Source organism: Chlorocebus sabaeus, chromosome 8 (assembly GCF_047675955.1).
Source record: "Chlorocebus sabaeus isolate Y175 chromosome 8, mChlSab1.0.hap1, whole genome shotgun sequence".
NCBI classification, from domain to species: Eukaryota; Metazoa; Chordata; class Mammalia; order Primates; family Cercopithecidae; genus Chlorocebus; species Chlorocebus sabaeus.
The window spans coordinates 4,292,840-4,311,621 of record NC_132911.1 but is presented as its reverse complement, the minus strand read 5'-3'; the positions used below and the strand labels follow the sequence as shown (position 1 = coordinate 4,311,621).

The 18,782-nt window shown below is 37.9% G+C and overlaps 1 protein-coding gene across 2 annotated transcripts in view; it reads left to right on the top strand.

Moving 5' to 3' along the window:
- The window catches only part of CSMD1 (CUB and Sushi multiple domains 1), a 1,948,922-nt gene that overhangs the window by 1,508,082 nt on the left and 422,058 nt on the right, over positions 1-18,782 (top strand). For both annotated transcript variants that reach the window (XM_073017922.1, XM_007961594.3), the window contains exon 18: positions 6,278-6,466. In XM_073017922.1, the coding sequence (XP_072874023.1) occupies positions 6,278-6,466 (189 nt within the window). The remainder of the gene's footprint in view (positions 1-6,277; positions 6,467-18,782) is intronic.

Below are 18,782 nucleotides of genomic sequence, written 5' to 3'. Positions count from 1 at the left end.
TGGGTTTCCAATCTCCTTTTATTCTTTTTCTTGCCTTCCATTCCCCACATCACCTCCTGTTACTCTTGTTAACCTCTCCCTGAGCCCTGCTCCAGCACATTTAAATTAATAAACCTTTATGCACATTTATCTGTTTTACAGACTCACATAATTATACACAAACATGCATATGCATGTATATCTTAAGGTTATGTGTGCTTTCAGATAAAAATATTCTGATAGAGGGAAAATTGCTTATTAATGACTTAATGATGAATTTCAAATTTAACTCAGTTATTCCTCTTCACATATATAGATATACAACATTTGTTCCAAAGTAACATATTTTAAAGCTTAAAGTAAAATTTAAGAACCAGAAAATTTTACATTTTGTTTCTTTAAAAAATCCATTCACGTTGCCACTTTTCTTTGGAGTGACAATATGTGTAAACATGGCAGTGATCTGAATTTGTAAGACTCCTAATAAGCCTTGTATTTTCTCATCCTCACACCCTCCCCCCAACTTTTTCTAAACCAGAATTTCTTGGTTCTTAGATATATAGTGCATGAAACTTCAGAGAGATAATTATTTTCAGGCATTGACAAATATTAGGACAGTTTTCCTTTCTTTTCATCTCTATTTGTGTAGCTGTAGATGACTTTGCTTTTTCTAGTTCCATTTGAGAGAATGTGTTCCAAAAGCTAAATGAAGGCAGCAGAAACTAATTTCATTTGTTTATCCAAGTCATTTAAATAAATGGCTTCTTCTTATTTCTCTTTCTGGAAAATCAGGGAATGATAAAAAGCCTATTCACAAACTTCTATTTAGCTTGTCATCCTCACTAATATAATAATAATAACATTTTATTAATATAAAATATAGAATACACATTATATTATACTATAATATGATAATTTAATATGTAAATAGTCCTGACAACGATTTTTATAATCTTAAAAGAATGACCACCCTATGTTTTGGAATTCTTTTCATTTATCCTGTGTTTAAAAGTAGAGTGCAGGCCTCATAAGGCATCCTTCCATCACCTGGAGTACCTCTCAGAGAGTAATACTCTTTGCCATTTTTCTTTCTCTGCATCACTAAAAAGAAGAAAACTGTCACCAAGATGATGCCTGTTTAGTACAGTGATCATTGTGTGAGAGTCGTAAAGTTCTGACCTGCTGCAGAGTCTAGCATTCCTTCTCCTTCCCACCTTGCTGGAAATCTCAGGAGGTAGCTCTGTGGTCACAGAAGTGACTGGAGGCCTCACCTGGCGAGTGAAGACAGGAAATGGTCATGTGTGGAACTTTCCAGCACCGTGACTCAAAAGCCTCACTGCTCTAAGCACACGTCCAGACTTGCGTATGGTGAGCTTCCAGAAGGCTCTTGAAGGTTTGCCATCTATTCCCTTGACTTAAGGGAGAAACAGGACCTCAGAGGGATGTGATGCTGAACCTTGACTTGGGATCGCTTCTTATTTATGTATCCGTCGCTATGTATTTGAAGAGACATATGGAAATATGCAGAAGTGAATGAGGTGCAGGACATGGCTTTTTGTTTGCTTGTCATAAGAAAATGAGTCAGGAAAGGCCTGGGATTTTATGAGTGCTTATCACCGGCGCTGCACCTAACAGTTACCTGCAGGGCTTTAAAATAAAACTGGTGCCTGAGCAGCAGCTCAGATGTTCCGGTTGCTATTTCTGTGGGTGGCGTAGAAATCTGAGGGCTTTCAGAGGCTTGCCACCCACTCAGAGGGTGTCCCCATTTACCCGGCGCCGAAGGGGCAGGTTTCTTCAAACATCATAGTTTGCTAACACATCCCTGGGAGCTTAATAAATTGTAGAGCCCCAAGCCCCTATTCCAAATATTGTGATTCAGGGAGCTCGTGATGAAAATCAGCATCCTGAGCTTTTAATCAAGTCCTTGAGGTGATTCTGAATGAGGTGAAGGCAGACGCAGATCCTGGCCTCCAGGGAGAGAGAGAACCTGCAGGCAGGCAGGAGGGAAGGGGCCAAGGCCAGCAGACGTCATGGAGGGATAAAAGAACCAATGAGTCCAGCAAGAAAAACAGAGACAGAGAAAAAGTGGCAAGCCTGGAAGAGATGAATGCTACCAACCCCTTCATCCACGTAATGCCGTCTAGCACCCTTCCACAAAATAGGTTCTGAAGCCAAGATGCAGGCACTAGAACATGATTACACTCACTCATCCAACACATTCTTTAAAAGTGGGTTGCCTGTGACCCAGGAATGATTTATATCAAACTGTTTATTCCTCTTAAAAACAAGAGTATTGTTCATCTCTTTTGTGATTCATCATAACTATTTCACATTGTAAACACTCCTTGCTTTGTGAAGTTATTAATGACACTTCTTCATGCCCAGAGAGGCCTGTGGCAAAGCTCTCTACAGACAAAATGTGTTGCAGAAATTACAGCCGCAGGTACTCGAGGCTGCCTTATATTTGCAGCAGTGCCGCAAGGCAATGTGAGCTACTGTAAACAGCATTCACTCCAGAAGGCCTGTCTGAACTGTGTGACGGAAGTGTTGAAGTCATTTTTTTGAGACTTTTCTAAAAGCATACCTAGAATTGTAGTTCTGCTTCGTGCATTCAGTCTTAGGAATCATCTCATATGTTAGTGTCCAGCGACAGTCTAGCCGTTCTTTACGAGGAAAGTGGCACAGTGTCTATATGTAATAGTGATTGCATTCTCGCTCCAGAATGATCATCTGCTTGTTTGTTGATCTTTGAATCACCGCTTTGAGATAGTCATAATTTTGTAAGAAATTGGAAAATAAATGGAATTCTCAAGGGTATGGAGGTTTTCCATTTAATTTCAGAGCTTTTTTTGAAAATGCTGTCAAAAATGTCTTGTTAATAATCTCTGAAGGCAGAAGAAAGATTCATCACATGTAAATGTACATACTCTACTGTCTGATTCATATATCGTGTTATTAACGGAAGAAATACTGTGATAAAGAAGTATATTTAGTGGTTTGTATGTGCATGCACACCATACCAATTGGTTTGCTGAGATTCAGTGACTTTTTATATGATCAGAAAAGGAAAGGAAAGTGGTCAGGATGTAATGGTACCGGACGCAACACAAGGGTATATATAACAAGCACATGCGTGCTAACACGCACAAGTACACACATGCATGCATACGTGAGAAAGAGAGAGAGGAGAAAAGCAGGCAAAGGCTCAGTTTTCAGTATCAGTAAATAATGTAACATGACTAGTTTGCTTAATTTCTTGGCTCACTGACTTTATTGACTGTGACTTTTCAACCTCTATTTTAAAACCTCTTGGAGGCTGTGAGAAGTGACATCTCTAAGCTTGGCATATGAAATATGCTCAGGAAATGTTCATTCCTACCTTGGACTAGAACTTTTATAAAGACTGATGATTCAGGCAGAACCCTGCTCCTATCAAATGTACCTCCATATGAGCTGCACACGGATTATTTGCGAAGTAATCAACTCCCTTTACTCATTAAGTAGCAAATGTATTCAGTCACTTACTTGCAAAAGCCAATTGAAAAAAAATACTGTTTATATCTATTTGTGTCAAAAAGTCATAGTTACTTTAAGGTTCAAGTAAGAAGGAGTGGGAACAGACTCTGAATATAGACATCATTTCAACAGAGTCCGGTGGTCCGTATTTCTCTTTGTGCTGTCAGGCAGGAAACAGGAAGGGAAAGAAAATGCTCCAAATATGACTCAGAAGGACTTTGTCCTGCCTTTCCCACAAAGTAAATTGGCTACCTGTGTCCACAGACTGATCTTAGTATATTATAAATGTCTTGTCCCATTGGAGATAAATCACCTGCTATGAAATTCCATAAGTTCTTCCCCCCAGCCCTGCCCCCGGAGTATCTGGAGTATCTGGGACTACAGGCGTGCACCACCACACCTGGCTAATTTTTGTATTTTTGGTAGAGATGGGGTTTCACCCTGTTGGCCAGGCTGGTCTCGAACTCCTGACCTCAGGTGATCCACCCGCCTCAGCCTCCCAAAGTGCTGGGGTTACAGGCATAAGCCACTGCGCCCAGCCAAATTCCAGATGTTCTTTCCCACCATTTTCTTGTTTCGGGATTCTTCTACGTGGCCAGTTTCAGTTGAACTGGAGATCAAATGTAGTGTCATAATTCTACCACTCAACAGTCCTCCTCTCCTGGACTCTCCATTCAAACAATTTGTCATGCAAAAGAGAACAATGCCTGCATATTCGGAAACTCACTATTGGTGCCCATTATTATTTAAAAATGAATGAAAATATAATGGCATAATATCAGAACTAAGCATCGGTTGTGACCTTAAAAGTTTATTCAGTTTTAAATGTAAATAATTCAACATTTAAATTCTATGTTTTTATTTCTACCACAATTTTTCTCTTTTCACTGTAAATTTTGTGTGGGAAAAGTTTTGTTTATGGTTTATAAATTTCATTATTGAAACCATTAATATATAATTCTCACTTATTCTAAGGTAATAATTTCTATTACTGTTTTGCTACAATGTGCATACACTGTTGTTTAGAGACCATAGAAGGCCTTTTGAAAAAATGAAATTATTTAGTTAACTGTGTTCCCACAACCACCCAGAAACCTAGAGATTAATGCACTTCCTCAGCAGAGCTTCTTCTTCTGAGGGAATTCTTGTCTTGATTTTGATCTTGATGCTAGGAGCTGGAGGTCATTATCCTTAGCAAACTAATGCAGCAACAGAAAACCAAATGCCACATATTCTCACTTATAAGTGGGAGCTAAATGATGACAACACATGGACACGTAGAGGGAACAACACACACTGGGGCCTTTCAGGGCGTGGAGAGTGGGAGGAGGGAGTGGATCAGGAAAAACAACTGATGGACACCAGGCTTAATCCTTGGGTGAGGAAATAATCTGTACAACAAACCCCCGTGACAAAAGTTTACCGATGTAACAAACCTGCACATGTACCCCTGAACTTAAAATAAAAGTAAACAAACAACAACAACAAAAAATAATTCACCCAGCATTGGGTACTGTGTGTGCATTCAGAGTCAGTAATGCATAAAGTTTGTGGGGGTGTCATGGAAGAAGTCATAAACAATGCCTCTGAAAGTGAGTGTGTGTGTGTGTGTGTGTGTGTGTGTACATGTGTGCGGTGTGTATGTAGAGAGAGGGAGGGAGGAGCAGCAGCGGGTAGGTAATATATTTCTAGCCAAATGATATCCACGTTGCCTCTGGCAGAATAAAAGCTCCTCCAGAGTTGGAAGAAGGCTTTCCAGCCATGCTGCACATCAGCCAGGACAGTTACATCCTGTTGTTTAGGGTAATAGACATGTGTTAGTGTTCAGAAAATGTGTTAGAATAACAGTTTAAGAAAAAGTTATTGGGGTCAGACCCCAGTTATAGCACTCAAATTTTGGGAAAAAAATATATATGCAATGATCAGAAACAATATCCCAAAGATCACTTTTAGAGACGAAACAGTCTTTGAAAATATTTTAAGATTTTTAATTCACAGTTCAGATATTAATTCCAATGTTCTCACACTTACTGAGAGGTGACACAGCAATAACAAGGGCTTTTTATTTCTTTGCATATGTAAACATTACAATGATATGTTTTTCCCTTATTCTCATTTTCCTTAGCTCTTAAAATATATGGTTTTCTAAAAAGAAAGAGAAATGAGAAATGTGAGAGGAGAAAAGAAACTCATAACGACATGAACGTAATTACTTCATGCACATTGATTTTTCACATCGTTTAGCAAAGGCTAATAGTAGCTATCTTGAAAGCAGCTGACTTAAAATAAAATTTGAAAATTGCATGGATTTATGGGATGCAACCTTAGAAAAATAACACTGGCACAGTTTTTAGTTGCATTATATGTGTATATGTTTGGGTGTACGTATGCATATATTTGAAAGTTTAACTGCCAAAATCTAACTGGAATATATAAATATAGACATATATATTTCTGTATTTAATTCATATATATGAGACAGGGAAAGCAGTGAAAATAGAGAACAGGAAAAACTTAGAGAACAAAAAAACAGGAAAAGTTAGTTAATTATTCAGGGTTGTTATATGTAGATAACATCTGGTAAACAGCATAACAATAGAAATCTCCCTTTTAAAAAACAAGGTCAAATGTTTGAAAATGCATTGGCTTTTATGTCCCTTCATTGTTGGATTCACTTGCATAATGTTTCAGGTCTGATTATTTCTGAGACTATTTAGTAGTCGGTGGCGTGGGTCTCTATTGTTTTCAGTCCTCATCAACTGCATTCGTTCTGTGCATCCAGGTGTGACGCTAGAGTCAGACTCCTGTCTGGACCCGGGCATCCCTGTGAACGGCCATCGCCATGGCAGCGACTTTGGCATCAGATCCACAGTAACGTTCAGCTGTGACCCGGGGTACACACTAAGTGACGACGAGCCCCTCGTCTGTGAGAGGAACCACCAGTGGAACCACGCCTTGCCCAGCTGCGACGGTAGGTGGAGCTCAGTGAGGCAATGCACCAGGAGGGTGTGCAGAGACAGCGTACATGTCTAAGTAGCTCAGTGGTGTGTGCATTTCAGGGGGTTGTACCATATGACTGGCGTGACTTCCCTCTGAAAAGTTGTATACCGTCATCGTATCATTCCTGATCACTTGAAGTTGTATCTACTAGATAGAACAACTGTCCTTCAACTTTATCTTCAAACGATCAAACAGAGAGAGCTTCGTTCTGCACCTGTGTTTTACATACGGTATTTATTGACACTGGCATGTGGGGCAATAGAGTCACCACACATATCCTAGGATGTCAGACCGGGTTTTCCCCTGACATACGTCCAGGTGTCACACTTCCTCTCAGTCTACACTGCGTGTCTTAGTTCCCTTGCACTGAATCTGTAGCGGAGCCTTCTCCTGGGAGTTCTCATTCTGAGCCCAAAAGTTCTCAGGAGACCTTCGGCGGCTTTTTATGGTAACAGCCACTCCTCTTGCCCTACACAAATCTTCTCTTGGGAATCTCAAGACAAATAACGTTCCTGATTGTTTTGTGTTATTGTATTGCTCTACTTTATACCATGCAGTGTGTAGTTATAATAACAGTAGGTAAATATGTTCCTTGTAATCATTTGTAAAAAAAAAAACTTGGGGTGTTTTGCCTTTGGCCATGAATATAACCCCATGATAACATTGTTTCTATGGCAAATAGCATTCCAAGAAACATTGTTTCTATGAAAAAAAGTGTTCCAAAAAACATGGTTTCTATGGAAAAAGCAAAAATATGTCGTTCACATCTTCAGTACTTTTCATAGACAAAAGTCTTTCCTTTCAAACATGATACATACATTCATTAAACACCTTGACTTCTTTAAAACGAGCACCCAAAATAACAGGGTTTATGGTATTTTTCTGCTTAGCTGCAGTTCACTCAAAATCTTTGACCTTTGTCACCAAAGCACGAACCCACGCAGGAACTGGCAAGGTGGCAGAGACCACAAAGTGCAGGTGGACAGCACAGAGCGGCTGGAGCCCTCTCAGGAAGTGTGGGAAGTGTGCGAACCAGCTGGAACCAGTAGGAATGCTGCACTCTGGGCAGGAATAGGTGGGGGTTGAGTTTGGGGTCTGTGGGGTCACAGGAGGAGGCTCAGAAAGAAGTGCAGCCGGACATGAGTCACTGGCCAAGCAATACAGGGGCGAGCCCCCCAGGTGAAGATGCTTTCTGCTAAGTTTCTGAATAAAGATGAGAAAGGGCTCCTTTTTTGTGCAGATGAGCTGAGGCATTTTTCTTTCCTGCTATTGGTTATAATGCTAATACATCAACTCTGTTTGCCTAGGGAATATGGTAATTTAGACATTGTATTGACATCATTTTGCCACTTCCCAATCTTAAGTGAGCTAAAAATTCCTATTGCAGCGGGAAAGACTGTAAGAATTTAGACAGTTGCTAAAATGTGCATTCTTAATTCCTCTTATATTTCACGACAATCACAGACAGTGGCAGAAATTACCTAGTGCTTTTTTCTTTCCTCTCATATATGAATCTGCAACATGGACTATGGGTACCCAGCCCCAGCATTTCCCCACAGATGAATTGTGTGGCCAACAGCTTCTTATCCAAGCAGATGAAAGAGGTGAAAACCTGTGAACAGTAGTTATGCCTAAATTTTTCTGGAAAGGCATGTCTCACCATTTTCATTCTTTTACATTAAACTTTAAGTAAACTCTAAAATAAATATTTAACAATAAACTCTAAAATAATATATCGCTTTCATAAATATACAGGTAACCATCATATAAGTGAATTTGCCTGTAGAAAACACCATAGTTAATGGTAAACTATTATAAAAAGTCCCTTGAAAGTCAAGAACAGGATAAACTCCTTGGTTTTAGAACTATTGTGTACCATTGCTCAGCAGATCCTAACAAATGCAAAAATACATGAAAATGATATGAATTATAAATATTATAAAGAGAAGATAGTTGACTTTTAGCAATAAATCGGTTCAGTAGGTGGCTGCATTCAGGATTACATGTCAATAGATTTCCGCATAGGATATAACTTATTAGAAATATAATAAAAACATGTAGAGTAAAAGAAAAACACAAAAAATTATCCAGGAATAATATATCTAGCAAGAAATGTAAAGGCCTATATACATACATACATATATACACATATATACATACATATGCGTTCATAGATATGTACATATGTGTATATATGTATATGCCTTAACATTTCTATTTATATATTTAATTACAAAATTCGTATGAAATTTATTAAATGTATGTTTACAATTAAATATATAAATGAAAATGTAATATCATAGGTATTCTTTTATATTCAGTTATGAACTTCATATACATATGCATTCCATATGAAATACATATGAAGAATACCTTAATAAATGGGAATGCATACTATGTTTTAGAAGAGAAGAACAGAATTTAAATGTACAAATTTTCTACAAGTTTTAAAGTCAATAAAATCTAATTAAAATAAATTGGGATTTTAATAGCAATTTACAAATATTTAAAAATTAATTTGGAAGAGAAATGCCCCAAATGGATAAGAAATATATTTTTAAGAATAATAAAGAAGGACTGTCCCATGTTACATCAGCGCATATGAAAAACTAAGGTTAAACCAAAGAATGTGGAATTGGTATGGAAATACACAAATATATTAGTGCAATAGCATAGGGATTCTAGTAACAGATCTTTGTCTGTACAGAAACTTAATTTATAATAAAATTATTCCATTTTGTAGAAAAGGAATATCCTATTAACACATAATGTTGCTCAAATTGGATACCTGATTTGGTTTTAAAATGTTTAAAAATGTATACAAAATAAGTTACACATTGATTCAAGATATAAAGATTCAAAACTTAAAATTATGTGAAAATATAGAATATCTCTCAGACAACCATTTTTAAAAGATGTCTATATGTTTATTTATTTGTACAGGTATAAGCCTGTAGCTCAATGCATTTCCCACAGTAAACATATCCCTCTCAGCTCAAGACCCTGTAGGTCACTAAATGAACTTTTCCAGGACTCCACACTTCCCTTTCACAGCCTCTCCAGTCGCTGCCTCCCAGGGTTGAACCTTAATTGTCTGGCACTCGTTGTTATGTAAATAAATGAAATTATCCAGGGAAGTTACTCTTTGTCCAGCAACTTTCCTCGAATCTTAAGTTTGTGAGGTCCATGCATATTACGGCACTTAGCTGTGTTTCGCTGCTTCTCATCATCTAATATTATTGCATAAACATATTAACATTTTTTTTCATTCTACTGTTTGCTGCCACTTCAGTTGTTCTGAGCACATTTTTGTATATTTATTGGACATTGATGTATCATCTCTTATAAAGCATCTGTTTCTTTGCTTCCATTTCTATTGGGTCACATGCCTTTATCTTACTGAATTATAGGTATTGTGTAAATATTTAGCTACAGTTCCTTTGATCTATGCATTATAAATCTTTTATTCTGGAGTTATTCTCCTTCTCTTATTGGTATCTTCTTGATGAATAGAAGTTTTTAATTTTAAAATAGTCCCATGTTTCGCTGTTGTCATTTGTGCATGTTACAGAAGGCTTGGCTCCACTCAGAGTAATGAAGACGTTTTATTGTTTTCCACTAGAAACTTTAAACATTTTAACAGCTTTATCGAGGTACGTCTGAAATGCAGTAAACTGCATATGTTGAATGTGAACAATTTGATGTGATTTGGGATACATATGTACATCTATGAGGCCATCACCATGATTAATAACTTGTTCATCACCCCTGAAAGTAAAAAGTTATGTTTATCTTTTAAATTTGTAACTTCTATCCACCTAAAAATGCATGGTAAGGAATGACGTCGCGTCCAGATCCACTTTTTCTCCAATGTAGCTGTCCGGATGAACTGCCATCACTGATATATGAGATCCTATTTCTCCCCTCAACGCTGTGCTGACTTTGTCACAGGGGAAGTGGCCATACCTGTGAGCATCATGTTTTCTTTGTCATTTGGTTTTTTTTTTGAAAAATCTTAGTTTTTAAATCTTGGAAAAACTTCTAAAGAAATCCAAAAACAGTAAATGAAAAAGCATTGACCAATTTTGCTATATGCAAATTAAAAATTATTCTATTAAAAACGTGAAAAGGTAAAAGAAAGGGTCAAACAACCAGAAATACTTGCATTCTCCATGTGATGTGCACATGAAATAATCATATTCTGCAACTGGAAGAAAGGAGAAAAGCAACACTAATAAGCTAACAGATCTATGAGAAAAAGAGCTATGCAGATACATTTTATATCTCTCTCTCTATATATATATAAATATAGACATATATAATGCTAATAATAAATATATATTTATTATTTACATATTATATATTTGTATATTTATATATATTTATAACTTTAGTTATTAGTTATTACAGTAACTCTAACCCAATAAACTTTAAAAAATATTCCAGTACTGACTAGGAATCAGAAGAATGCAAATAAATCATAATTTTGCTTTCCTGCTGGAGTGCAGTGACAGGATCTCGGCTCAGTACAATCTCCACCTCCCAGGTTCAAGCGATTCTTCTGCCTCAGCCTCCCTAGTAGCTGGGATTACAGGCGCCTACCACCACGCCCAGCTAATTTTCATATTTTTTAGGAGAGAGAGGGTTTCACCATGTTGGCCAGATTGGTCTGGAACTCCTGACCTCAGGTGATCCGCCTGCCTCGGCCTCCCAATGTGCTGGGATTACAGGTATGAGCCACCACGCCCAGCCTGATACACTCTTTTTGAAGGAAAAAATAAGAAATGATAGAACAATGCATATTGTGTATATGCATATACTGTATAGATATATGTAATTGCAGGTACGCACAGTGTTGCATAGAAATTGACTGAAAGTAGACATTCTAAAACTGTAATTCTCATGCTCACCTCTTCAGAGATAACTTGGCTGTAGCGTGGGTGCAGTGAGACTGTTGATTTTTCACTCTACAGCTTTTGGTATTATTTGAATTTATATTAGTTTTATTTTTGTAATTAGAACTCTAGTAACGAAAAATAAATAAACTACATGTGTCTGTAGGATTCTTAGTGTCAGAAAGATGATAACTCCTGGCTACTTATAATTTTGTAAAACTCAAGGATGTCATACAGACTATGTAAATATTTGTCATATTTTTGGGTTCTATATTAAAAATATTTGCAATAAGAATGATAACCCTTAAAATAATCAAGTCTTCTTCTTGTGAAACTGAACTTGAATCAGTTTGATATTTTGTTAAATTACTCACCCTAAATTTACAATAGAATAAGTTAATCATATCAATAATTTTACCTGAATGTTTACATGCCATGGAAACGCATATGGCTTTCTTGAATGATACTGTGCATTTTTAATAATTTATTTTTGTTAATTTGGGCTATAGACAAAAATAGAATTTTAAAATGGTATGTGTGTAAGCTGCTCTCTTTTTTATTTTTGTGTGGGGTAGATCTGTTGAACAAGTACCCACAAGGGACTTGTCAAATTGTTTTACTCGCAGACTGTTTAGTCATAGCTGTAAGGATTGAAAAGTTGTAGCACTCTGAATATAAGGTGATGGATGAAGGCAACTTTTCCATCATAGGACAGTCAATGAATTACCTAGGTTCTTGATCTGGTAATGAAAACTGACATACCCAAGTGAGAGACTTTGCCTGACTCATTTGAAATACGTAATTTTGATTTTAAGTGAGGTTTTTCTCAAAAGAAAACAATGTACTCACGTACCTGTGCATTCAAATATTATCCACAAATTATTCATTGAGCATTGGTAACTTACTTTTCAAAATAGTTCAGTACCTAACCAAGACTATTTTTTTTTTCATTATACGTTGAGTTCTGGGATACACGTGCAGAACATGCAGGTTTGTTACATAGGTATACACGTGCCATGGTGGTTTGCTGTACCCATCAACCTGTCATCTATATTAGGTGTTTCTCCTAATGCTATCCCTCCCCTAGCCCTGCACTCCCTAAACAGGTCCCTGTGTGTGACGTTCCCCTTCCTGTGACCATGTGTTCTCATTGTTCAACTCCCACTTATGAGTGAGAACATGGTTTTTGGTTTTGTGTTCCTGTGTTCCATTAGTTTGCTGACAATGATGGTTTTGAGCTTCATCCATGTCCCTGCAAAGGACATGAACTCATCCCATTTTATGGCTGCATAGTATTCCGTGGTATATATGTGCCACATTTTCTTTACCCACTGTATCATTGATGGGCATTTGGGTTGGTTCCAAGTCCTTGCTATTGTGAACAGGGCTGCAATAAACATACGTGTGCATATGTCTTTATACTAAAATGATTTATAATCCTTTGGGTATATACCCAGTAATGAGATTGCTGGGTCAGATGGCATTTCTGGTTCTACATCCTTGAGGAATCGCCACACTGTCTTCTGTAATGGTTGAACTAATTTACACTCCCATCAACAGGGTAAAAGTGTTCCTATTTCTCCACATCCTCTCCAGCATCTGTTGTTTCCTGACTTTTTAGTGATCACCTTTCTAACTGGTGGTATCTCATTGTGGTTTGGATTTGCATTTCTCTAATGACCAGTGATGATGAACTTTTTTTCTTACATTTGTTGGCTGCCTAAATGTTTTCTTTTAAGAAGTGTCTGTTCATATCCTTTGCCCACTTTCTGATGGGGTTGTTTTTTTCTTGTAAATTTGTTTAAATTCCTTGTAGATTCTGGATATTAGCCCTTTGTCAGATTGATAGATTGAAAAATTTTTCTCCCATTCTTTAGGTTGCCTGTTCACTCTGATAATAGTTTCTTTTGCTGTGCAGGAGCTCTTTAGTTTAATTAGATCCCATTTGCAATTTTGGCTTTTGTTGCCATTGTTTTTTGCTGTTTTAGTCATGAAGTCTTTGCCTATGCCTATGTCCTGAATTGTATTGCCTAGGTTTTCTTCTGGGGTTTTTATGGTTTTAGGTCTTATGTTTAAGTCTTTAATCCATCTTTAGTTAATTTTTGTATAACGTGTAAGGAAGGGATCCAGTTTTGGTTTTCTGCATATGGCTAGCTAATTTTCCCAACAACATCTATTAAATAGGGAATCCTTTCTCCATTGCTTGTTTTTATCAGTTTTGTCAAAGATCAGGTGGTTGTAGATATGTGGTGGTATTTCAGAGGCCTCTGTTCTGTTCCACCTTGGTCTATACATCTGTTTTGATACCAGTACCGTGCTGTTTTGGTTACTGTAGCCCTATAGTATAGTTTGAAGTCAGGTAGCTTGATGCCTCCAGCTTAGTTCTTTTTGCTTAGGATTGTCTTGGCTATACGGGCTCTTTTTTGGTTCCATATAAAATTTAAAGTAGTTTTTTCTAATTCTGTGAAGAAAGTCAATGGTAGTTGGATGGGGATAGTATTGAATCTCTAAATTACTTTGGGCAGTATGGCCCTTTTCACAATACTGATTCTTCCTATCCATGAGCTGATTCTTCGTATCCAATCCAATACTGATTCTTCCTATCCAAAAACAAATGTTTTTCCATTTGTTTGTGTCTTCTCTTATTTTCTTGAGCAGTGGTTTGTAGTTCTCCTTGAAGAGGTCCTTCACACCCCTTCTAAGTTATATTCCCAAGCATTTTATTCTCTTTGTAGAAATTTTGAATGGGAGTTCACTCATAATTTGGCTCTGTTTGTCTATTATTGATGTATAGGAATGCTTGTGATTTTTGCACATTGATTTTGTATCCTGAGACTTCACTGAAGTTGCTTATCAGTTTAAGGAGATTTTAAGCTGAGAAAAGGGGATTTTGTAAATATACAATCATGTTATCTGCAAACAGAGACAATTTGACTTCCTCTCTTCCTATTTGAATACGCTTTCTTTCTTCCTCTTGCCTGATTACCCTGGCTAGAACTTCCAATACTATGTTGAATAGGAGTTGTGAGAGAGGGCATCCTTGTCTTTTGCCAGTTTTCAAAGGGAATGAATGCTTCCAGCTTTTGCCCATTCAGCATGATATTGGCTGTGGGTTTGTCATAACTAGCTAATTATTTTTGAGATACCGTCCATCAATACCTAGTTTATGGAGAGTTTTTAGCATGAAAAAGTGTTGAATTTTATCAAAGGGCCTTTTCTGCATCTATTGAGATAATCATGTGGTTTTTGTCATTAGTTCTGTTTATGTGATGGATGACGTGTACTGATTTGTGTATGTTGAACCAGTCTTGCATCCCAGCAATGAATCTGACTTGATCATGGTGGATAAGTTTTGTAATGTGCTGCTGAATTTGGTTTGCCAGTATTTTATTGAGGATTTTCACATTGGTGTTCATCAGGGATATTGGCCTGAAATTTTCTTTTTTGTTGTTGTGCCTCTGCCAGGTTTTGATATCAGGATGATGCTAGCCTCATAAAATGAGTTCGGGAGGAGTCTCTCTTTTTTTTTTATTATTTGAAATAGTTTCAGAAGGAATGGTACCAACTCCTCTTTCTACTTCTGGTAGAATTTGGTTGTGAATCCACCTGGTCCTGGCTTCTTTTGGTTGATAGGCTGTTATTTACTGCCTCAATTTGAGAACTTGTTTTTGGTCTATTCCGGGATTTGACTTCTTCCTGGTTTAGCCAAGATTCTACTCTACCCAGCAGGTGACCTAGAAAATACAACTTCTCTATTGATGGTCTTGCTCTCTTCTTATCAACAACCAAACATATGCAATATTCAATCCCGTTCTTCATCCTTACGCATTACATTATTTAAATCATTCCCAACCTCCAAGACCAGGTCACACTCAGTCTTGATTGCCCCAGGCTATGATAGCACTGACTTTTCTGACCTCAGTTTCTGTTAATATTCAGCTCCAGAAAGAAAGAGAGAAAAAGAGAGAGAGAGAGAATAACATGTATTTACAATTTATATCGAATGTATCTTAGACTTACATATTATACATACTCGATACAGTCTGTTCAGTGTGATTTTAAGCTCCCAGGGAGCAGTAACTGAGGAAAAATTCATGGAAAGTACAGCCCTTGAACTGGGGTTTCCGTTATGGGTAGGATTTCCCGAAGTAGCTAGCATGTGAACAGGCATCCCAGGAAAAGGAAATGAGCAAAATTATCAGGAGTTGATAGGTGCAGTACCGTCTAAGAATTCCTGGAGGTTTAGCAAAATAGGGTCAATGGAAACTGAGTGGAGGATCAATAGGAAAGTGATTTAGAAGAAACAGAGTGGGAATAGACCAAAAATAGCCTATAGGTTTTGCAGTACAGGAATTGAGGTGCTATAGTGATGCCAGTTATATGGGGGGCATTTTCCATAGAAAATAAAAGTACACTCAGCTTATTCATTTTGTTTCTTTATTGTCTACCGATATAAATGTATTTAAATTTGAGATTTCTACCTGTCAAAGGAATCAATAGCATGACTATAATTTCTGGCACTGGAACACATTTCAGAGTATAAAGAATTTATGGTAAAAATGTATTAATAAGCCAGGCGTGGTGGCTCATGCCTGTAATCCTAGCACATTGGGAGACTGAAGTAGGGAGATTGCTGGGGCCCAAGAGTTCAAGGCCAGCCTGGGCAACATAGTAAAATGTCATTTCCATAAAAAATACAAAAAAATAGCTAGGGGTATTGGCATGCCCCTGTAGTCCCAGCTGTTCAGGAGGCTGAGGCAGGGGGATTGCTTGAGCCCAGGAGGTCAAGGTTACAGTGAGCCAAGATCACCCCACTATACTGCAGCCTGGACAGTAGAGCAAGACTCTGTCTCCAAAACAAAAAGCTATTAATAAATCTATACATTTTGGGTGATGTTAGAGTTTGATATGAGAGTTTTAGTCAGTCATGTTTGATAGTTTTCATACAACCATAAGAATTGTTCTCGTTACTCGTTACCCTTTAAATCTTAAACAATCTCTTAAACCCCATGGGTTTTTCTCACAACAAAAGCTACATAAGTAGGATATTTAAACCTTTAAACATTCATAGCTCTCAGAAAAGAAAAAAAAATAATTATAATATTCTACATCAATGTGAAACACAATGAACTCAGTGTCTGTCCTGGGTCCATAGCATCAGTTCATTGTGTTTTTAATGTTATTCTTTCACACATTCAAATGTTAAAGAAATGAACATTGGGGTAAATTGTCCTTTAATTTTGTGAAAGACAAATGCAAAGAAAACTGAAATGTTTTTATTAAATAAGTATTTTTAAAAACTGTTTACTCTCTTCACGAGCATTTACTGGGAACCTGCTGTATTTGCAATCACACAGAAGTTTAAAATCTATCAGCGTATCAAAAGGAAAGACATTTTAAAAATCACACAATGAAGTAAGTGCTTTATTAGACACAAGAAAAGTGGCTGAGGATAAAGAAGTGGGAAAAAAAAAAGTTCCAATTTGGGATATTGAAAGCTTGGAGGCAATTTTGGAGATACATCTTTGAGATGGAGGTTGAGAGGAAGGGACATGTTTCAATGTGAAGAAATGGTTATAAACTGAGGTGCAGAGAGAAAAAAAAAGAGTACTGGAGGATTGAGGAGTGTGAAGTAATCACTGAAGTTCGATGATGATCAAATGCCTTGAGTGCTGGTCTATGGACATAGTCAGAGATTCATGATGCAGTGTCCGGCGATCCCACTGTGAGGACCAGGGTTTTTCTGAGAGTGAGGCGGGGGATGTCAATCAGGATTGGAATCTCTCCTGTGCAACTGGACTGCCCTCATTTACTCCCCTCCTTCCTATTGGGAGATTCTGCACAAGATTCCTTTGGGTAGAATGTTTCTATTATAAATACATATGTGAACAACATATTTATTCATAAAAATATATTTAATATGTTTATTCATATAAATAAATATATGAATAAATTCAGTGGCTTCTGTAGGGCCTGGAGAGTCTATGAATATTATTGAAGTGGAAAGTAATTCATTAAGTCTGGCTTCAAATAGAACTGTGTTTGTGGTTTCAGGAGAAGAAGAAAATGATGGAAAAAGAGAGAAAAGATGGAAACAGATCAGGCCCAAGGCTGTGCTTTCACAGGTTGATCTCTTTGAGGAAGAGCCAGACATGCAGAGGCTAGGCGATTGATGAGACCAAAATGACCTGAGACACACCAGTTGAAGAAAGTCAAGGTGGGGAGTAGATAGAAGTGTCACTAAGAGGATACAGGAGTTTAGGAGAGAGATGACTCCAAGGTGACATCCCGAGAAACCTAGCAAGCAGTTGGAAATTTAACACATTTGGAGAACGAGGTCAGTTTTTAACACGTACATGTGGAAGCTGTCAGGTTTCAAGTTACAGCTGGCACGGTGGAGGTGAATGTCACCGTCCAGGGAGCTAGAAGGTTTATAATCACCGGCTCCTCTTTTTCCCAACACCCTCTCTAACATGGAGATCACGGTTGCCTGTGAAATTGTCTGCGTGCTTCAACTGCCGCCTTCCTCCCATCCGTAAACTTGTCGAATTCAATTTCTTAGTTCCAGTCAACAATAACTGCCTCTGCAAACTTCCATTTATTAGAAGACTTTGGCAGGGTCAGGGGAAGTGATGGGGTGAAGGGAGTGGTGGGAAGTGCAGAATCCATCAGAGGACTGTGTGCTTTGCCGTGAACATCAGCAGGAAGCCACAGGATCCTGGAATGAGTTGGCAGGGAACCTGTCTCAGGGCAGCCTGCTAACACGGGGTTGCTTCTGATCTTCCGCATTTCCTCCAACCTTGTATCACTTACTCCATAGTCACCATCCTGGGAGTGGACATTTGCCAGGATGTACATTCATCACTTCATTGATTCACCAGCATGTCCATCATACTCTAATCACCTAGACCTCCTTTGAGTTTAGAAAACAAGTTAATATTCTTGTTCTTGGAATAAATCAGACCTATTTATCTGAATTAATTAATTAATTTATTTATTTATTTATTTAGACAGAGTCTAGCTCTCTCACCCAGGCTGGAGTGAGTGGCGCAATCTCGGCTCACTGCAAGCTCCACCTCCCGGGTTCACGCCATTCTCCTGCCTCAGCCTCCCGTGTAGCTGAGACTACAGGCGCCCGCCACCACACCCGGCTAATTTTTTGTATTTTTTTTTTAGTAGAGACGGGGTTTCACTGCATTAGCCAGGATGGTCTCCATCTCCTGACCTCATGATCCACCCGCCTCAGCCTCCCAAAGTGCTGGGATTACAGCTGTTAGCCACTGCGCCCGCCCGTTATCTGGATTTTTAAAACTAAGTTATTTGCCTTCCCCATTGGAATGTAAACATTGGAAAAATAGGGACTTAATCTGTCTTATTCATTGTTCTGTGCCC